Source organism: Sminthopsis crassicaudata, chromosome 3 (genome assembly GCF_048593235.1).
Source record: "Sminthopsis crassicaudata isolate SCR6 chromosome 3, ASM4859323v1, whole genome shotgun sequence".
NCBI lineage: Eukaryota > Metazoa > Chordata > Mammalia > Dasyuromorphia > Dasyuridae > Sminthopsis > Sminthopsis crassicaudata.
In genome coordinates, this window is record NC_133619.1 from 615633487 (window position 1) to 615655245 (window position 21759).

General features: G+C 51.4%; 2 protein-coding genes across 2 annotated transcripts in view; both read left to right on the top strand.

Annotated features, from left to right (window-relative positions):
* ANO7 (anoctamin 7) overlaps positions 1 to 3752 on the top strand; it is a 25077-nt gene extending 21325 nt beyond the window's left edge. The window contains exons 23-25 of the mRNA XM_074302566.1: positions 1040 to 1113; positions 2248 to 2350; positions 3654 to 3752. Coding sequence (XP_074158667.1) covers positions 1040 to 1113; positions 2248 to 2350; positions 3654 to 3752 — 276 coding nt within the window. The remainder of the gene's footprint in view (positions 1 to 1039; positions 1114 to 2247; positions 2351 to 3653) is intronic.
* ARHGEF19 (Rho guanine nucleotide exchange factor 19) overlaps positions 2116 to 21759 on the top strand; it is a 27518-nt gene continuing 7874 nt past the window's right edge. Inside the window, 10 exon segments of the mRNA XM_074306159.1 lie at positions 2116 to 2350; positions 11173 to 11606; positions 14568 to 14864; positions 15395 to 15503; positions 15594 to 15670; positions 16442 to 16701; positions 16980 to 17140; positions 17648 to 17800; positions 19947 to 20076; positions 20490 to 20564. Of these exon segments, the coding sequence (XP_074162260.1) occupies positions 11201 to 11606; positions 14568 to 14864; positions 15395 to 15503; positions 15594 to 15670; positions 16442 to 16701; positions 16980 to 17140; positions 17648 to 17800; positions 19947 to 20076; positions 20490 to 20564 (1668 nt within the window). The 5' untranslated portion in view covers positions 2116 to 2350; positions 11173 to 11200.

Below are 21759 nucleotides of genomic sequence, written 5' to 3' on the forward strand. Positions count from 1 at the left end.
GATTGAGGAAGCCAGTGATCCAGGAAGGCATCGAATGCACCGGCCTCAGGAGGAGACAGAAACTGTGGAAGGGGCGAAAAGAAGTCTCTGCAACCATCTTTCCTCATCCCCTAAACCAGTGGTCCTCAAACTTTTTAAATCAGGGGCCAGGTCACTGTCCCTCAGACTGTGGGAGGCCGGACTAGAGTAAAAACAAAAGCTCACACTCTGTCTCTGCCCCTCAGCCCATTTGCCATAACCCGGTGGGCCGCATAAATGTCCTCATCTGGCCCCAGGGCCGTAGTTTGAGAACCCCTGCCCTAAACCCTCCTCCTGACTTTGTTTCTAATCTTTTTATTTCCCCACCCTAGTACTAGGCGATGGATAATAGTTTGTTGAATGAATAAGTGATTGAATAAATGTATGATCAAGTAAAAGGATGAATGGATGGCCTGTGTCCCAATGGCTTCCAATGCCCAGAACTTTGCTTAATTTCCAGAGTTGGAGGTTACATTGACCCCTCTATCTCCCCTGTCCCCGCCCTTTCTGGGTCCTGAAGAGAAGCCTGTGGCCGCCCTTCCGTCCATCAGCCCAGCATGCTCTTTGTTCTCCCCTGGCATGGGCCACTCTCTGTACAGAATTACCAATAAATAGCAACTGTGAGCTGGACTGTGTGACTTGTGTGATGGGGAGGAGGCAGTGTGAATATCTGGGTCCTGTATTTAATTTGGAATGGGCAGTTGTCCAGTCATGTCTAACCCCACTTGGGGTTTTTTGGGTAAAGATATTGGAGTGTTTGCCATTTCCTTGGCAAACTGAGGAAACTGAGGCAAACAGAGTTAAGTGACCTGCTCAGGGTCACACAGCTAGGAAGAGTCTGAGGGCAGATCTGAACTTTGAAAGACAAATCTCTCTGACTCCAGACCTATTGCTGTATCTATTGAGACAAAATGTCTCTGGAAGAACGAAGACAGATGTTTGATTCTTTCCTGCCTAGAGGGCCATGACATCTGTCTCAAGAGAATCCTACCTGGTGGAACTCCCCTCTGCCTTGTGACAGGCTGTCCTGCACCGCAAGGTTGGGGCTCGGGTGGGGGGCAGGGAAGAGGCACTCCCTGGGACCTCATGGGAGAGGTGAGTCAGCAGGAGCATGAGGTCGGAAATCCTCAGCCTCGAGGCTCCATCTCTGGAGTCTCTCCATCTCCATCTCTTATCCCTGAAGAATAAGATGATAAGCATCTAGAGAAAGCTGGAGAGGCCGCTGGAGGTCAACATGGACAGCCCTCACATTCTAGGGGGTGGAATGGAAAGAGGCAGCTTGCCTCAGGTCAGGCAGGTAATAAGGAGCAGAACAAGCATGAGACTGCCTCAGGTCCGGTACCTTCAGGTCTCCCCGGGCCTCCTGCCTGCCCCCGTGCATCCTTAAAAATGGATGTGCCCTATGTCCTCCCTGGTGGGGTTCCCAACTAGCTGCTTCTGGGAAAGTTCCCCCTGTGACCTCCTCCCCTGCACAGGCCTCTCTAGGGCCTCTAAGGTCATGTTGGTGGTCACCGGTCAAGGATTCAGAGCTGGAAAAGGCTTAGAGACAGGAGAAAGTGAGCTCCTCAGGAGAAGGGATTGTCACCTTTTGTTTTGTCAGAGTGCTTAGTTCAAAGTTAACTGCTGCATGAAAACTTATTGCATAAATAGAGAATGTTAGGGCTGGAAGGACTCTTAGAACCTAGGAAGCCAGAGCTGGGAGGGGTCTTAGAACACAGGTGGTCAGAGCTGGGAGGGGCTTGAGACTTCATCTAGGCTCAGCCATCATCCCCTTTTACAGAGGAGTAAACTGAGGCTCAGGGAAGGGAAGGACCTTGTTCAAATGCTAAGTGGTATCTCTTGGGGAGTCCTAGAAGAGGAGGTGCTCTATCTGTTGCAAATCCTGGGTAGGAGTCTGGGTTGAGCTGAGGAAGCCTGTGGCCCCATCCTAGTAGGGCCCCATTCCGGGGTCCCCAGCCCTCTCCCAGGACAAAGGCCTTCCATTGTCCTGGCTCCCCCTCCTTTCTCCCCCTCTGCCTGCTCCCCACTCCCGTCCCAGACTGGCCAAACCTGTTCTGGAGAGGAGGTTGGGGGGGGGGGGGACAGGCAGGTTGGAACAGCACAGCTTCTCCCTCCCCCTCTCCCTGCTTCCCCACACACAATACCCCAGGCCCGGATCCCGGGCACCCACACCTCCGGCTCAGAGCCGTGCTAGGCCCCGGTCATTTCCCATCATCCCCCTCACCCCAGGCCCAAGAGAGCGGCTCCCTCTCACCCCTCGAAGCCTGGGATGTGGTGGGATAGCCAAAGGGGTCGTGCCAACAGCTTCCCAGAGGACAGCAGACGAGACAAGGTACGGTCCCCCCTCAGGCCGAGGCCGGGTGCTCAAGCCTCCCCCCTCCCCCATCTCACTGGGAGCCAAGGCAAGACAGATGGCCTGGCTCCCCTCCCCCACCCCGCTGGGTCAGGGTCCTCAGCCTCTGTCTTCCATCCTTCTACCCCCTTTCCTGTCCAGACTTTCTGCTTCAGGCAGCTCAGGTCCTCTTACTGTTCTGGGTGGGACAGATGAATGTGAGCAGGGATCCCCTCAGTTTGGGGTAGGTGGGTCATCCAGGGCCCTGAGGGCAGTGGAGGCTGCTGGGGAGGTGGAGTCAGGGGCGGGGCTGGCGAAGGAAGGGCTGCTGGTGGCCTGCTGCAGGGAAGCAGGGAGGTCCTGGCTTTGGGAGGCTCAGCTGGCAAGAAGGGAACTCTGGACTAGGTTTCAGGGACCTGTTTGCTAGTCCTGCTCCTAATATTCAAGGCTCCTTTCAGCTGACATTCTCCCTCCCAGGTCTGACATTCTATGTTCTAAGGGCTCTCCCAGCTCTGACCTCCCGGGTTCTAATGGCCCTCCCAGCTCTGACCTCCTGGGTTCTAAGGGCCCTCCCAGCTCTGATCTCCCGGGTTCTAAGGGCCCTCCCAGCTCTGATCTCCCGGGTTCTAAGGGCTCTCCCAGCTCTGACCTCCTGGGTTCTAATGGCCCTCCCAGCTCTGACCTCCTGGGTTCTAAGGGCCCTCCCAGCTCTGATCTCCCGGGTTCTAAGTCCCCTTCCACCTCTGACATTCAGTGTTCTAAGAGCCTTCCTACTTACATCTTTTGTTCTAGGGACCCTTCCAGCTCTGTTGGCTCTGTTCTAAGGCAGCAGTTCTTAGCTTTTCTAACTATGTAGAATCCAGGGGTCTTTGGCTCACTGGTGGAGAATCATTATTCCCTTGTCCTTTGATATCCTATAGTTCTGAGCATAATGTTGACATACATGTACATGTCAGTTTAAAGTCTGCAAATAGCTTTACATGCATGAATTCGTGCGAGCCTTTCCCTCTTAAACAGGTTATGACAGATGGTTATGGCTCGTTTTGCAGATGAGGAAACTGAGGAAACTCATAGAGATTACATGACTTGCCCATGTTCACATGGCAAAGGCTGGATGCTGGACTTGATCTCTAGCTTTAGGGAAGAAGCAGAGAGACTTGTCTGCCAACCCTGATTGTGGAGTGCCAGCCTGGGCATCCCCCTTTTATTGCCTCATCTACATGATCAGACAGTCTGGGTGTCTGCTGGCTAGTGCCAACTGGGGATTTTGCCTTCCGGCTCCTGGACCTTGTCTTGTTCTCAGGCTGCGAGAGGACAGACTGATGATGGCGATGTGCCCTCTACACGTACCTTAGTGACAGAAAGGACCTCGGACACTCCCGATCCACTCCCCCTCCCTTAGTTCCACTGGAGACTCAGAAAAACACTGTTCACTCAAAGACTAAGAGAGTGCCTGAGTATCTCTGGGGAGTCAGAATACCTGAGCTCTAAGTCTTGGCCCCTTCCTCCCACTGGCTGGCTGAGGAATATTGGAAAGTTTGTTAAAACCCCTTTCTGGGGCTCAGTTTCCTTGTCTTTAACTTAAAAGGAATTGTTTAACTAGATTTTTTGTTATTCCATCATTCTCAATCATGTCTGACTCTAAATATCTGGCATTTTCTTGGCAAAGATCCTGGAGTGGTTGGCCATTTCCTTCTCCAGAGCATTTTACAGATGAGGAAACTGAGGCAAACTGGGTGAAGTGAATTGTCCAGGGTCACACAGGGTCTGAGGCCAGATTTGAATTCATGAAGATGAGTCCTTCTGACTCCAGTCCTGCATTCTAGCTGCTCCCCTTAAACACTAAGATCCTTTCCATCCCAAACTCTATACTCTGCTGTTGGATTAGGGCTCAACTCTCTGTATTACTAGTCCAGGGCTCTGATGTTTGGGGACAGAAAGGTCAGAAAGAGTCAACTCTGAATTTCATAGCCAACACTTAGTAGATATGTGAATAGAAGGTAGTTATTCATCTTGAGTTCTATTACTCTGAGCCTCAGTTTACTTATCAATTAATTGGGGGTAACTGCCTATTGTAAAGGGATTTATAATCGATATCCATTTATCTATTTCTTAAGGTTGTTTTTTCCCCTTAATAGTATTTTATTTTTCCAATTACATGTAAAAATAATTTTCAGTGTTCATTTCTGTAGTTTTTTCTCCCTTCCTGCCCTCTCTCTCCCAAGACAGCAATGCCATCTAGTATAAGATAAACATGTACAATCCTTCTAAACATATTTCCATATTTGTCATATTGTGCAAGAAAAATCAGATCAAAAGGGAAAAAAACCACAAGAAAGAAAAAGCAAACAAACGAAAAAGTGAAACTTCTCTGCTTTAACCACATTCAGGCTCCATAGTTCTCTTTCTGGATGGGATGATGTTTTCCATCCTAAGTCTAATGGAATTGTCTTGGATCACCAGATTGTTGAGAAGAGCTAAGTCTCTCATAGCTGATCATCACATAATCTTGATGCTGTGTACCATGTTCTCTTGGTTCTACTCATTTCACTCAGCATCAGTTCATGTAAATCTCTCCAAGCCTCTCTGTATTCATCCTGCTGATCATTTCTTACAGAACAATAATATCCCATAATATTCATATACCACAATTTATTCAGCCACTCTCCAATTGATGGGCATCCACTCAGTTTCCAGCTCTTTGTCACTTCAAAAAGAACTGCCAGAAACATTTTTGCACATATGGGTCTTTCCCCTCTCTTATAATCTTTTTGGGATACAGACCCAGTAGTGCTGGATCAAAGGATATGTATATTTTGATAGCCTTTTGATCATAGTTTCATATTGATTTCCAGAATGGTTGGATCAGTTCAGAACTCCACCAGCAATGCATTAATGTCCCTGAGATTGTTTTGATGCTCAAATGAGATTATGTAAATTATTTGCCCTCTCTAAAATGTTTTATCGCGATTGGTTCTTATTATTATGATTTCCGTAACACAAGCTGTGGAAGGGGGTTCAGGATTTTGAAGGGAACCCCTTTTAAACTACCTTGGCCATTTTGAAGGGCCATGGTGGCATTTATTTTTGAATTTCATCCAGATGAGCTGTTAGATGAGCTAGACACAGTGACTCTGGATAAGGGGATTTCAGAATTCTTGTACTCAGAGGAAGTGCATTTATGGGTAATGGATCTGTGTATGACTGAGGTGAGCTAGGGACATAGCTTGTGGGAAGGGAATAAATTGAGAAACTGGATGTTAGGGTTGTCGATAGGTGTGTTGAAGTATCCTTGTATCTGGCAGGAACTTGGATGTGATCTTAGATAAATAAAAATAGCCTATCAGACTAGAGGTCCCTGAGGTCATTTCCAGTACTATATCTATGATCTAAAGTTCCTTAATGACCCACATGTACAAAAACATTTGTAGTGGCAAAGAACTGGAGATTGATCTGGATGCCCATCAATTGGAGAATGGCTGAATAAATTGTGGTATATGAATGTTATGGAATATTGTTGTTCGGTAAGAAATGACCAACAATAATTTCAGAGAGACTTACACGAACTGATGCTGAGTGAAATGAGTAAAACCAAGAGAACATTGCACACAGCATCATGAAGTTTATGTGATGATCAGCTATGAGAGACTTGGCTCTTCTCAACAATCTGGTGATCCAGACAATTCCAATAGATTTTTTTCACATTTACTTTTTTTTTTCCCCTGAGGCTGGGGTTAAGTGACTTGCCCAGGGTCACACAGCTAGGAAGTGTTAAGTGTCTGAGACCAGATTTGAACTTGGGTCCTCCTGAATTCAAAGCTGGGGCTCTGTCCATTGCGCTCCCTAGCTGCCCCCAATTCCAATAGATTTAGGATGGAAAACATCATCCCATCCAGAGAGAGAACTATGGAGATTAAAACAGAGTAGTTTCACTTTTTTATATAATAAATAGAATATAAAAAATTATAGAATAAATTGTGGTATATATGGAATATTATTGTTCAGTAAGAAATGACCAACAGGATGATTTTAGAGAAGCCTGGAGACAATGAACAGATGCTAAACAAAGTGAGTAGAAACAAGAGAACATTGTACACAGCAACAACAAGATGACGTGATGATCAGTTCTGCTGGATGTAGTTCTTTTCAACAATGAGGTGATTCAGGCCAGTTCCAATAGACTTGGGATGAAGAGAGCGATCTAAACTAGAGAGAGGAATGTGGGGACTGAATGTGGATCACAACGTGGTGTTTTCACCTTTTTGTTGTTGTTTACTTGCTTTTTTTCTTTCTCATTTTTTTTTCCTTTTTGATCTGATTTTTCTTGTCAGCGTGATAATTCTGGAAATATATGTAGAAAAATTGCACATGTTTAACATATATTGAATTACTTGCTGTCTAAGAGAGGGGGAGAAAGGAGGGAGAAAAAAATTGGAACACAAGATTATACAAAGGTGAATGCTGAAAACTATATATATTTTGAAAATAAAAGCTAAAAAAAGTAAAATTGCTTAACCTCCCTGGGCCTCAGTTTCTCTATCTGCAAGATGACATCCCTATCGAGATGGTCTTCACTTTATACCTTCCCACCTTCCTCAGAATAGCGATGTCATCCTCCTTGCCATTCCCCAAATGGGACACTCCATCTCATGACTCCAGATACCTTCCTCCTCATCTCAGCATCCTGACTTTCTGCGGGTACCATTTTTAGGAGACCTTTCTCAGTCTCTCAGTCCTGTGCCTTCCCTCTATTGATTATTTCCCCATCTCTAGTTTGTGTATTCTTGTCTCCTCCTTGAGCGAAGGGATTTTTTTTTTTAACTTTTCTTTACACCCAGCACAGTGCTTGGCATATAGTAGGTGATCGATAAATGTTCATTGATTGAGAGACCCTATGACACCACTGACTTGCTTTGTTTGGGGGAGGTCAGTCTCCCATTGATCTCCTGGGTTCTTTTCCAGATTTTTCTCCCCAGCAGCTGAGCTTTTCCCCCACTCCCCCCCTCTGCTCTCCGCCAGGTCCTATTCTGCTGATGGGGATTCTGGCAGAGATGGACTTGGCACAGTTTGGAACCAGCTCAGGCCTTCACTTGCCCCTTGCAATTGGTATCCAGCTGAGTGCAGGGGAAGGGGGGCCTCGAGAGTGGGGGCTGTCTGCTACTTGTGTCTGCTCCTGCCCCCTGACCTGATGTGCTCCTGGACCACTGAGAAAGCTCCCAGGCATCCTTGCCCACCTTCATCCACTCTCTCTCCTGCTCAGGAGCTGGTTCAGTGCCCCTCCAGGCCTTCTTCCTTCAGGATTGGGTTGTTGGGGACTGTATGGAGTTCAGTTCCTGTTTTTGAGGTTTAAAACCTCAAAACCTCAAGACCAGCGTCAGAGAGGGAGTAACAATGGCTCGAGTTTCATACTATCCCACAATCCTCTGAAAGTGCATTTCCCTCATGCATCCTGTCTTCACCCAGAGACATACATACTGTCCAGTGCTGACGCTGACTCCATATACCTCACAGCTCACATGCCCACCTTCACTTACTCCCAGGCACGCTCACACCACAGGGCACTATGTAAGCTCCTTGGGGTCAGTGACTGGTTCAGTTTTGCCCACTGATTAAGAGTACTTGATAATTTCACACAAACTTGTTCCATACTAAGCACCTTCCATTCTATTCCCATCCACTACTCAGCCAGGTTGGAGAGTGAGTTAAGGAGGTATTCAGCAAGCAGAGTCCCAAAGACAGGCTGAGAGAATAAATGCCCAGATCTAATGACCTTGGGAACTTAGAAGTTCTCAAAACCGAATGTTAGAACTGGGAGGGCCCTTAGAACCCAGGAGGTCAGAGCTGGGAGGGCCCTTAGAACCCAGGAGGTCAGAGCTGGGAGGGCCCTTAGAACCCAGGAGGTCAGAGCTGAGAGGGCCCTTAGAACCCAGGAGGTCAGAGCTGGGAGGGCCCTTAGAACCCAGGAGGTCAGAGCTGGGAGGGCCCTTAGAACCCAGGATGTCAGAGCTGGGAGGGCCCTTAGAACCCAGGAGATCAGAGCTGGGAGGGCCCTTAGAACCCAGGAGGTCAGAGCTGGGAGGGCCCTTAGAACCCAGGAGATCAGAGCTGGGAGGGCCCTTAGAACCCAGGAGATCAGAGCTGGGAGGCCCTTAGAACCCAGGAGATCAGAGCTGGGAGGGCCCTTAGAACCCGGGAGGTCAGCGCTGGGAGGGCCCTTAGAACCCAGGAGATCAGAGCTGGGAGGCCCTTAGAACACAGGAGATCAGAGCTGGGAGGCCCTTAGAACATAGAATGTCAGAACTCAGAGAACCTTAGATCACAGAACATAAGAATTGGGAAGGTGTTTAGAACACAGGATGTCAGAGCTGGAAGGAGCTTTAAAGATAACCTTCAATCTCTCCCCTTTTTAACAGAGAAAGCATTTATAATTTATGAAGTGCTTTCCAATCTCATTTGAGCATCAAATGCCCTTGTAATGGATGATTGGAGGTGATTTTTCAACCAATCAACAAACATTCATAAAGCACCTACTGCGTGTTAGATACTCCAATAGGTGCTGGACATGCAAAGCCAAAAGTGAGGTAGTCCCTACCTTCAAGAAATTTACATTCTGCTGTGGTCTCTTTGCCAGCCTGGGACTGGAGGAGGAGCTGGATATGAGAGTGCAGATTTAAAGGCAAAAGGTGCCTTTGGAGTCCAACCTCCTCACTTTACACCTGAGGAAACTGAGGTCCAGAGAAGGACCTGCTCCAAATCTTGCAGGTCCAGAGAGTATCAGAGCTGGGATTTGGACCCAGGTCTCTGACTGCAGGGCGATCATTGTCTTTTCCTCTGAACCAGGAGGTAAGAGGAAACAATGCTCTGAGCAGGAAGGGACCCAGCTCCAGTTAGGTTTGGGGGCTTGTCCTTGGCACCTGTGGCCACCGAGTGCTTTTCCCCTGCCCTGAGTTTGGAGCGGGATGACTGGGAAGAAAAAAGTCATGCTAGAGAGGAGGCAGTGGTGGCAGAGAAATGGAGGTGCTGGTCCAGATGGCGAAGGATGAACTCTGCTCCGCCAGCTGCTCCCACCTTCCTCCTTTAGAGAAGGGGAGGTTCTCTTTGCCTTTTTTGTTCCATGTCTCTCATAATCTTTCTGTCTCTTTGTCTCTGTCTCTGGGCTTCTCTTTGAGAATTTGCCTGCTTATCCCTGCCACTAGCTGCCTTGGGCTCCAATACCTCTGATTTCTCTGTGTTGGAGTAACTCCTCATGAGTGCTGGGTCTCTGGGTATCTCTGCCCGGAATAACCTTCTCTGTCTATACCCCTGGCTGCCTTTCTCTCTGTCTCTTGAGTGAGCAGCTCTCTGTGTCTGTCTCTGAGTAGCTCCCTCTGTGTCTCTATGTCATGTCTGAGTTACTCTGTCTCTGAGGATTTCCTTGTCTCTCTAGGTGCCAGCTTCTGGTTCTGGTTTTTTCTTTCCAAGGAGCCTTGCCCAGTGGGCAGGCCTGGTTTTGGGGGGAGGGGGGCACTCTGTGTTAGGGGCTGGTATTTCTGCCTGTAGGGAAAGGGAGATCTGGGTGGTGCCCCCTCTTCTCCCTGCCACAGAGCAAAGGTAGGGCTGGCCAAGCCTCTCCTTCCCCACCCCCGCTCTCTCCCTTTCCCTTTCCCCAGCTCACCGCAGGATTTGATGAATCAAACTCTTTGTCTGGGTGGGAGCTCCCTGAGCCAGCTGTGCAGAGCAGGGCTTCCCCAGACAGCTGCGTCTTGGGCTGGCCTGAGCCAGGCAACACCGTCCCAGGTAGGAGAGGCAAAGCCTGGAGGGAGTGTGTGACGGGAGGTGAGGGACGGAGATTGGTGGCTCTGAACTAATTGCCTGAGAGGGACAGATTGTTCCCCAGGACTTCCTCTTCCTGCTCATCTCGACTGCCAACAAGACTGGGAGACAGCTACGAGGTAGAGATTCCCCCCCCCCCACTTCTTCCTCTTCAGCCACTAGATTTCCCTAGAATTCCGTTTCCTTACCTGTAAATGGAGCAAACTGGATGAGGCGATTTTTAAAAGTCACCTTGCTTCCAATATTCTCTAAGTCTTTTCTATCTCTGACCTTTATTTTAAGATTCATCCTATAGTGATGTTCTGGATTCAAGGGAACCTCTCAGTTCTGACATTCTCTATTCTAAGGGCCCTTCCAGCTCTGACCTCCTGTGTTCTAAGGGCCCTCCCTGCTCTGACCTCCCGGGTTCTAAGGGCCCTCCCAGCTCTGACCTCCCGGGTTCTAAGGGCCCTCCCAGCTCTGACCTGCTGGGTTCTAAGGGCCCTCCCAGCTCTGACCTCCCGGGTTCTAAGGGCCCTCCCAGCTCTGACCTCCCGGGTTCTAAGGGCCCTCCCTGCTCTGACCTCCCGGGTTCTAAGGGCCCTCCCAGCTCTGACCTCCCGGGTTCTAAGGGCCCTCCCAGCTCTGACCTCCCGGGTTCTAAGGGCCCTCCCAGCTCTGACCTCCCGGGTTCTAAGGGCCCTCCCTGCTCTGACCTCCCGGGTTCTAAGGGCCCTCCCAGCTCTGACCTGCTAGGTTCTAAGGGCCCTCCCTGCTCTGACCTCCTGGGTTCTAAGGGCCCTCCCAACTCTGATATCCTGGGTTCTAAGGGCCCTCCCAGCTCTGACCTCCTGGGTTCTAAGGGCCTTTCCAGTTCTGACATTCCGGGTTCTAAGGGTCCTCCCAGCTCTGATTTTCTTCATTTTAAGGATTGTTCTAACACCAAATGCTGTTATTCCTCCTAGAGACTCCATCCTAATCTGTGTCTTGGGGAGGAGAGGGATTCTAACCAGTCTCTCTCTCTTCTACAGGACAAGAAGGACTGAGTAACCCCCAGGCATGGACTACCGACCTTCTCCTCACTTCCAGCCTCACCTAGCTGGCTTTTGTTATGGGAGGTCTCAGTCAGGAGCCCTGGAGGGAATCCCAGGGAAAACCACGCAAAGCTTGGAGGAGACGCCTCCCCCTGCCCGACACCCCATTACAGTGTGCCAACAGGAGAGTCTGTCCTTTGCTGGGCTCCCAGGGCACTTGGAGCTGGGCCCGTGGCCTCTCGAGGTCCCGGCTGCTTCCCACGGGCTGCTGCAGCCACTACCAGTGGCAGTTCAGGACAGCAGGGTCCCTGCCAGGAAGCTGTCAGCCTTTGGAGATGACGCTCTCAGTGAGTTCCTAGGAGGGCCTCGGAGCCCCCAACACCCAGAAGCCCGACGCCGCACCAGCCACAATTCTGAGGAGAAATCGGCCTGTGAGTTCATTCCTTCCTTCAGTCTAGGGCCAGTCAGCAGACCCATTAGAAACCAGACAGAAATCCCCGTCAGATAGCCTTTAACTGCTTCCAAAGGCTTTTACACCAGTTATTTCATTGGGTCCTCACAACAAACCTGTAAAGTAAGCAGATCAGGTATTATTATCTTCCTTTTACACAGGAGGCCCAGAGAAAGGGCTGGGTCTTCTGGGAATGCCTCCTCCCCCACATGCCCTGTGTCCTATGACCATTGAGCCTGGCAGGACAAGTATAAGCCCCAGGACTTCCTTTTTTTTTTTACCCTTGGGGGAGTGCAGAGAGTTCTGGGGAACTCTGGGGAAGGAGAGAGGGAGCCTCCAAAGTGGAAGGGACAGGGGATCTCTCATTGCACTTGAATTTTGCCAGCATTTTTAAGAAGCCTGCTACTTCTAGGTCCTACCTACATAGGGTAACGTGGGGAGTTTAGGTGCTAGATTGTCCATTGTCTTACTCTACCAGTGAGTAAACCACGGTCCTGGCAGGTTAAGTGATTTGCCCAAACTCACACAAGGTAGAAGTGACAGAAGCAGTGGTGGGACCCAGGCAAGCCTCCTGCTCCTGAAACCACTGAGCCACACTACCTCTGTGACTCAAGTGACTTGCTAGACCAAAAGTTCTCTGAGAGCAGAGACTAGGTTTTAATACTTTATTTTAATAAATAGAATTTATTTTAATAAATTTATACTTTTAAATATTTTAAAAATTTTGATTAAATTTAATTTAATACAAATTTTAATAAAAAGAAAACCTAATTTTTTGGGGGAGAAAAAGAAGACACTTTAATGATCAGAGAGCTTAGGACAATCCTCCTTGCCAGCAGGATATATAATAATAAAATATAAATAGTATTTTATTTAATAATTAATAATTTAATAAAAATAAAATAATAAAAACTTTAGGCTAGCACTTACTATGTGCTTGGCCCTATGCTAAGGGCTTTATAATTATTATCTGATTTGATACAACAACCCTGGAAGATAGGTGCTATTATTATCATTCCCATTTTGCAGATGAGGAAACTGAGGCAAATAGCAGTTAAGTGGCTTGCCCAGGGTCACACAGCTAGTAAGTTTCTGAGGGTCTGATTTGAATTCCGGTCTTCTAGATTGTAGGCTGGGTGCTCTCTCCATTGTGTCACCTATCATATTCAGAGAGAAGCTTGACTATGACACTCACCTGTGTCCAGAGCATCTCTGGAGCCCCAGCTCTTAATCTTTTAGTAGACAGAGCACTCAGTGCCTCTAGATTCAGCCTCAGATGCTTACTAACCATGTGATCCTAGACAAGTCACTTAACCCAATTTGCCTCCGTTTCCCCATTTGTAAAATGAGCTGGAGTAGAAAATGGAACACTTTTCCACTCTCTTTGTCAAGAAAACTCCAAATGGGTCACGCAGAGTCAGACATGACTGAACCGCAACTTTGTCCACAGATTTTCTATCTGGACTCCATCAAAAAAGCTTTATAAACATCATCACCACCATCCTCATCGACATAATGACTATTATCCCACACTTCTCTTGAGATGAATGAGATAAATAGTAGTCATACAAATTAAGAAAAATAAGAACAGGACGGTCCATATAATAATAATAACAGGATGAAGCCCTAACAATGATAATAATAATAATAAATAACAGCTTGCATTTATGTAGCGTAGGCTTTGTTCCAAGCACTGTGCTAAGCACTTTATAAATGTCTCGTTGCTTTTCACAACAACTCTTCAAGGTGGAGGCTGTTATTATTTCCATTTTACGGTTGGGGAACCTGTGGCAATTGTCCCGGGGTCACACAGCTCCTGAGTGTCTGACCCCAAGCTCAATGCTCTATTCTTGGTTCCTCAACTTCTCTCCGAACTCCACGAAACACAATGAGAAGGGTCAGGTGGTAGTAATTATGTCTGTGACGACGATGATGATGGTCATTACGAGCTTGCCCAATGCTTCTCCTGCAGCTGTCATTGGGACCATGTGTGCCATTAGCTTGAGCCCAAGCCACAAAGCATTGTGGGAAGGGCTTCCAACTCCCAGCCAGGGTTCTTTCCCGGACCTCATCATAAAGCACTGGGCCTGTTCTCGTCGGGCTTATAGTCCAGAAGGACACGGTCCTCTCTACGAGCCGGCTGCCCATTGGGTAGAATGTGGGACCCAAAGTCAGGAGGACCGAGTTAAAATTCTGCTGTGGGAATCACTATCTCTGCCTTCCTCGATTTCTTCTACTGTAAAACGGGGATAAGATTAGCATCTTTCTCCTTGTTGTATAGATCCAGTGAAATCATATTTGTACTGTGCTTAGCACAGGCCCTGGTATACAGTAAGTGCTATATAAATGCTTGTTCCCTTCTCCTTTCCCCCTGCCCCCACAGATAGTGCAATGACTAAGTACCTGCCTAGGGCACAGTATCCAGCAGGGGATGCAGGGGAATCATTTTAACAGGACCTTTTACAAGGACATATTTTTGATTACAGAAAATGCTACCATTCATGGCTTTCATTCTTTTCTTTTCTTTTTTTTTAATAGCTTTTTATTTACCAGATATATGCTGGGTAATTTTCCATCACTGACAATTGCAAAACCTTTTGTTCCAACTTTTCCCCTCCTTCCCTCCCCTCCCCCAGATGGCAGGCAGTCCCATATATGTTACACATGTTAAAGTATATGTTAACTACGATATATGTATACATATTTAGACAGTTATCTTGCTGCACAAGCATTCCCGGCTTTCTTGTTTTTTCTTTGTAGTAATTTAGGTCACCTGTTAGGACAAGGACTCAAAGCCTTGGGAGGGCGGGAGCAGGAGAAGTCTGTGGGACGGTGGTTTCTATCCTGCCCCCCCCCCTGTTCTGGGCACACTGCAGGTCTCTCTGGCCCGCCCCCCCCATGCCCAACGTCTCTGGGGAGCTGACCCTTCCCTTCCCTCCAGGGCGGAAGATGCGGGTGTATGAGAGCCAAGAGGCCCGGGAGAGCTCCGGCTCCGAGGACGACGACGTCTTCCCCAAGGTCGGGGCAGAGGCGCCTGAGCCGCATCCTGCTTTGGCAGTGCCCCGATCCCTGGCGCTGTCAGTGCCCCACGCAGAGGGGGCCAAAGAGCCGGAGAGGAGGCGCTTCTCAGCCTCAGAGCTCATGAGCCGGCTGCAGTCTGCCCAAAGGAAAGCCACTCTGTCGCTGTGCCTGGGCAAGGCTCTGACCAAGGACCGAGGGCTCTGCGCTGCTGGGGAAGGTACCAACTTGAGACAACAGAACCACCCACTCGTAGGGTCTTCAGCCGGGGGAGAGAAGGCACTTGGGGCTAAGTGACTGACTCAAGATCACACAATGTGAGGCTAGATTTGCACTCAGCTCCTCCTGACTGCAGTCAGGATTTTTTTCTCCATTTTCAGGATGAGGGGTTTTCATCAGAGGGCTTCTGGGAATCCTATTAGCTCTGAGATCTTACTTTAAACCATGCTTTTGCCGGTTAGCCTCTCCCGTGGGTCCCTTTGTCCCTGCCCTGCACCACAGGCCCTGTACCTCCTGGGAAAGGGTTAAAGTTAGTCCCGATTGCCTACTCCCCTCCTCAGTTTCCCCGGGTACCAAACACCCTGAATCGTCAGTGCACAGACCGGGATCCCCCCCTCTCTGAGATCAAACTCCCCATCTCTATTGCTCAGCCCTGCTTGGCTTGGGGTGGATGGGATGGAGGTATCCTTTAGCCCAGAGAAGAAGGCAGGGTGGCACTGGTGCCAGAGTCCGGGCTCTCACCCGATACAGGGAAAGCCACTGAGAAGGAGCCCGGCTGCTCAGAGACGAGGGTCAATGGCCTCGTGCCCCCAACCGTGAGTGCTCCCGGTGAGAGGGACGATACCCGGCCTGATAGCAGGTAACTCCTCCCACAGCAGTCTGTACCCAGAAAGCAACACTCAGGTAGGGCAGGAGAGGGCAGATGACCTGATGTCCATATTCTCCTCAGGTCTGATTCACTAGAGGAACTGGCCCCCAAAGCGTGGGTACCTCCTGAACGGCGCCAGTCACGTTTCTTACTTAATTGTAAGTAGAGGAGCTACTGGCTCTGAGCTGGCCCAGGAGGGAGAGGAAGAGCCAGAGCCAGGGGTGAAGGGAAGAGAAACGGGGTATGAAAGAGAGAGTGTAGGGAAATCCACACTGGGACCTGAGAACTGAGAATGTCAGGGCCAGGAGGGCCTCAGAACCCAGGATGTCAGAGCTGGGAGGGCCCTTAGAACCCGGGAGGTCAGAGCCGGGAGGGCCCTTAGAACCCAGGAGGTCAGAGCTGGGAGGGCCCTTAGAACCCAGGAGGTCAGAGCTGGGAGGGCCCTTAGAACCTGGGAGGTCAGGGCTGGGAGGGCCCTTAGAACCCAGGAGGTCAGAGCTGGGAGGGCCCTTAGAACCCAGGAGGTCAGAGCTGGGGGGGGCCCTTAGAGCCCGGGAGGTCAGAGCTGGGAGGGCCCTTAGAACCCAGGAGGTCAGAGCTGGGAGGGCCCTTAGAACCCAGGAGGTCAGAGCTGGGAGGGCCCTTAGAACCCGGGAGGTCAGAGCTGGGAGGGCCCTTAGAACCCGGGAGGTCAGAGCTGGGAGGGCCCTTAGAACCCGGGAGGTCAGAGCTGGGAGGGCCCTTAGAACTGGAGGTCAGAGCTGGGGGGAGCCCTTAGAGCATGGGATGTTAGAACATGGAACTTTTGAACTGGAGAGAAGCCTTAGAGATGCTCTGGATGGAGGAGTTGGGGTCTGCAGTGTCAGGGTGCTGAGGGTGCCAGGCTGGACTTTGGGCTCTTGGGCTACCTCCTGCCCTCCTTCCCCCAGCTGTGCTGTACCAGGAGTACAGTGATGTGGCCAGTGACCGGGAGCTGCAGCGGCAGAAGCACGAGGAGGACACTTTAGGAGAGGAGGCCGAGGAGGAGGAGGGGCCTGGCCCACCCAGGGCCAACCTGTCCCCAAGCAGCTCCTTCCGAGCCCAGCGCTCAGGCCGGGGCTCCACCTTCTCCCTGTGGCAGGACATCCCAGATGTGCGGAGCAGCGGCTTCCTGGCCGTCATCGGCCTTCAGGAATGCAAGCTGCAAGAGGTGCAGGGGCCCTAGGAGCCTTGGGGGGAGATGGTAGGGGGGACACCAGAGCCTTGTGGAAACAGAAGCCCTGGGGGCAAGGGTTTCAGATTTTAGAGGAAGCATCAGGGATAGCAGCCTTGGGTGGAATTCTCCAGGGAATGCTGGGAAAGATGTTATATGTGGGGGTCTCCTCCATGTCCAGCAGGGCTCCAGTGGGAGCTGTGCTGATCCTGCTCACCTGGTCCTGGCCCCGGAAGAGGCTCATCCCTGCTCCCCTTGCCCCCACCCCTTTCTAGGCCAAGTTTGAGCTGATCACATCGGAGGCCTCCTATATCCACAGTCTCTCTGTGGCGGTGGGTCACTTCATGGGCTCCCCGGAGCTGGCCCAGTGTCTGGGGGCCCAAGAAAAGCAGTGGCTCTTCTCCAAGCTGCCCGAGGTCAAGGCCATCAGTGAGAGGTGAGGGGGGCCGGGAGCTGCTGAGCATCCGGGGCCGGGGGCCCCTGCTCTGTCCCATGCGGAGGCTGAACTAGGTCTCTCTGGTCTCTCCCAGCTCTGACCTCCTGTTCTAAGTACTCTTCTGCCTCTAAAATGGAATCCCATGATGCTGTGATTGGGCTTTTCTGCCTTCTAAGGATGGGCAAAATTACTCGTAGGGCTCATTTTTAGGTCTAGAGATTCACAATTCACTCTGTTTTCTACCCCAGGGATAGAAGGGGTCTCTTTTGCCTTCAGGGCTGTCCACAGGGCAGGGCTTTGGGTCTTTGGGGCAGGGAATAGGGGAGCTGGTTAAAGCCAAGATAAGGCTGCCATTTCCCCCTGTTCTGGGCAGTGTTGGGTAACCCTAGGAAACCAAGACCTAGAACAGATTGCCAGGGACACGGTGCCCGGCCTCTGTCCAGGCCAAGGTGCCCCCTGGGCCCACTGGACTCCCTCTGCAGCCCTTCTTCCTCCTGGACCCCACAGGTTTCTGCAGGAGCTGGAACAGCGGCTGGAGGAGGACCTGCTTCGCTTTTGTGTGTGTGACATCGTCCTACGCCACTGCCCCGCCTTCCGGCGCGTCTACCTGCCTTATGTCACCAACCAGGCCTACCAGGAGCGCACCTACCAGCGCCTGCTGTACGAGGGCCAGGAGGGCTTTGGGCTCTGGGGGCCCGGCAGGGGCTGCTGGGACTGCAGGGGAGGGGAGGCTGGTGTGGGGATGCTGGGCCCAAAGATCTGGCTCAGAGCCCTTTATCCGCCTTGCTCTGGGCCCATGGGAAATGTTTCCCATCAGGGAGGGGCTAGTGTCCAGCCTGAGAGCGCTGGAGGAGAACCTAGCAGGTGACCATAATAGTGAGGATGGCCGGTCTGTGGAGCACATGTCGTGAGAGGCAGCGGGCTGTTAGGGGTCCGGTTCTGCCAGTCACCGGCCCCTTATTTGTATGAGGGAGATGTCCATGATGACCTCTAAGGTCCAGATCCAGATTCAGGGGTCACATAACCCCCACCTGGCTCCATCCAAGCAACCACACGCAAGCTTATGACTGATGGGGCTCTAGCTGATGAATGTGATGAGGAAGAGTTGTCTAATTGTGGAGCCCACTAGCCAAGAGCTTCCACTGATGGTCCTAGCTCCATGGTGCTGACCATTAAGGCAGTGACCATCACAATATAGATAACAGGGAGCAGCTGGGTGGGGCAGTGGTTAGAGCACAGGCCCTGAAGTCCTGTCCAAAGCAGACACTGAAGTAGAAACTGCAGGAGTCTCACCCTGACTTCATCACTCTCTGCTGTGTGACCATAGTATCTTATCTCATCTCTCTGAGTCTCAGTCTCCCCTTCTGTAAAATGGGCTGCTATCTCCCTCCTAGGACTGCTAATGACAGTGCTCTGTAAATGGTGAGTCCCTAAAGGAATGGGAGCTTATGTTCTCAATCTTGTGCTCTCCGAGATACAAGATGGTAGTCTCTGCCCTCAGAGGAAATACTTCCTCTGGTCAAGAGGACATAAATGGGAATGGCACTATCTCTATGGTGTGCCAGGCTCTGGGGGTGCAGACAAAGGTGAGATCATCCCTGCCCTCAGGGAGCTTCCATTTTACTAGGAGATTGGTTCTGTCTAGAGAAGGGTGGGCAGAGCCGCGGGGCAGGCCCCTGTCTTGTCCTTGCCAGAACTGGCGCCTCACCGTGGCAGATGGCCCAATTTGTCTGCGCTGGCTGGATATGAAACCCGGCTTTCCGTCATCCTGGACACGGTCCTCTGGGCAAATTCTCCCTCCCCCGCTTGCCAAAACAAGCTTAGCCCGGGGCGGAGTTCCAGAGTAACCCACCCAGACAGGTAGTCTGGTCCCGGTGGGGCTGTTCTGGGCTGAGGGGCAGGGGGCTGCAGCGGGGTGGACGGCCAGGGGTTCCAATTTGTCCAAGGTGGGTGGAGGTGGTTATGGGAAAAGATCATTAGCGAATACGGGGCGTGCTAGAGGTCAGACAGCTGTTGGATTTTAGAGGAGGAGGCGCTGTGGAGGAGAGGGTCCAGGTAGATGGTCACGATTGCCCTGAGATTTGAAAGAGAGACGGGATTTGTTGAGATCAGCCCCACAGAAAGGACGTGGGAAGGTCATTCAGGACTGAACAAAGATATCCCTACCACCACAGAGCCAGAGGAGCAAAGAGAAATAGGGAGGTGGTATGTTTGACAAACAATGAGCCTTTTTTATTAAGATTTTTGAACTACGAACTGAATCCTGTGGATTCCAAGGGGGCAGGGATCTGTTAGACAAGAGGAGACTTGGGGGGCAGGAGAGGGGGAGACATAACATGGCGGCTCTCTCTGAGTATCTGAAAGACCATCATGAAAGAGACCAGACTAGCTTTGTTCCACCTGCCCCAAAGAGTGGGATTGTGAGTGACAAGGAGATCGTGCCCACGGTCAGGAACAAAACACTCCTCAAGTGAGAACGGGGTTTGGAACCTGTCTTTGAATGGATGACCCGTTTGTTTTTGCTGAGGCAGTTGGGGTTAAGTGACTTGCCCAGGGTCACACAGCTGGGAAGTGTTAAGTGTCTGAGGCCAGATTTGAACTCGGGTCCTCCTGACGCCAGGGCTGGGGCTCATGCACTGCCCCCCCAGCTGCCCCAGGATGACCCTTTGTTGGTCTGTCCCAGTAGGGAATCCTTGGGTTAGATGTATGGTCGGATGACGTGGTCTCTTCCCTTCCAGTCTGGATTCCGTGAGAGGAGGGTGGGAGTCAGGGCTGACACTGGTTTCCTCCCCTCTCTGCCCTCTAGACTAGAAAACCCCAAGTTTCCTGGCGTTCTGGCCCACTTGGAAGAGGCCCCCGTCTGCCAGCGCCTGCCTCTCACCTCCTTCCTCATCCTGCCCTTCCAGAGAATCACACGCCTGAAGATGCTGGTGGAGGTATCTGGACAAGAAAATCTTTGCTGACCCTTCGAGTTATGGACGATCTGCTCCTCCTTACCGCGCCCTCTCGGTCCCCGTGGGGCAGCCCCCAGTAGAATGTCAGCTCCTCTAGGGCATCGCCTGTTTGCCTTTGCGTTCCCAGCACCTGGCACAGGACCTTGCCACAGAGTAGGCACTTAGTGCCATTGGATGGGAGTGGCTCCCCGAGCCGTGGGCCAGGCTTGGCAAAGGTGGGGATAAAGCTGTGGGACATCCTGAGAGACTGGACGGGCCCCCGCCGGTCACTAGTCTGGGAGGGCCCAGGCCCATTGCAAAGATCTCGTCCGACTTCTCTGGACTGCCTGACGGACACTGGGAGGAAGGTGGGACGGGGGTGTTCATCCAATGAACACCTTTCCCGTCGCTTACAGAACATCCTGAAGAGGACCGCGCAAGGCTCACGGGGCGAGGACATAGCCACCAAGGCCTTCAATGAACTTAAGAAGGTGAGCTGGGCCCAACGCTAAGCTTAGGGACTACATCTCTCTGGCTCCCACTGTCCTCACCGGCGCCTCTCCTTGTTTGACCTGGCTCTGCCCAGAGAAACTAGCTTCTTTCTTCGAATTTGGCCCAGGGAGGATGAGAAACCCATTCAAAGTCACAGCAAGTCAAAAAACTCAGAGGGACCAACTTTACAGGAAAATCCCTTGGGAGACAGAGCCCAGACATCCTGGTTAGGGATTTCAGTCCTGACTGAGCCGACACTGCAGGCCACATAGTGACCACAGGGACCACATCACAGAATGCAGATCAAAAGGAACTTTAGAAGAGAAAATGTCAGAGCCAGGAGGGCCCTTAGAACCCGGGATGTCAGAGCTGGGAGGGCCCTTAGAACCCGGGAGGTCAGAGCCGGGAGGGCCCTTAGAACCCAGGAGGTCAGAGCCGGGAGGGCCCTTAGAACCCAGGAGGTCAGAGCTGGGAGGGCCCTTAGAACATGGGATGTCAGAGCTGGGAGGGCCCTTAGAACCCAGGAGGTCAGAACTGGGAGGGCCTTTAGAACATGGGATGTCAGAGCTGGGAGGGCCCTTAGAACCCGGGATGTCAGAGCTGGGAGGGCCCTTAGAACCCAGGATGTCAGAGCCAGGAGGGCCCTTAGAACCCGGGATGTCAGAGCCAGGAGGGCCCTTAGAACCCGGGAGGTCAGAGCTGGGAGGGCCCTTAGAACCCAGGAGGTCAGAACTGGGAGGGCCTTTAGAACATGGGATGTCAGAGCTGGGAGGGCCCTTAGAACCCGGGATGTCAGAGCTGGGAGGGCCCTTAGAACCCAGGATGTCAGAGCTGGGAGGGCCCTTAGAACCCAGGAGGTCAGAGCTGGGAGGGCCCTTAGAACCCAGGAGGTCAGAGCTGGGAGGGCCCTTAGAACCCAGGAGGTCAGAGCTGGGAGGGCCCTTAGAATCCAGGAGGTCAGAGCTGGGAGGGCCCTTAGAACCCAGGAGGTCAGAGCTGGGAGGGCCCTTAGAATCCAGGAGGTCAGAGCTGGGAGGGCCCTTAGAACCCAGGAGGTCAGAGCTGGGAGGGCCCTTAGAACCCAGGAGGTCAGAGCTGGGAGGGCCCTTAGAACCCGGGATGTCAGAGCTGGGGGGGCCCTTAGAACCTGGGAAGTCAGAGCTGGGAGGGCCCTTAGAACCCAGGATGTCAGAG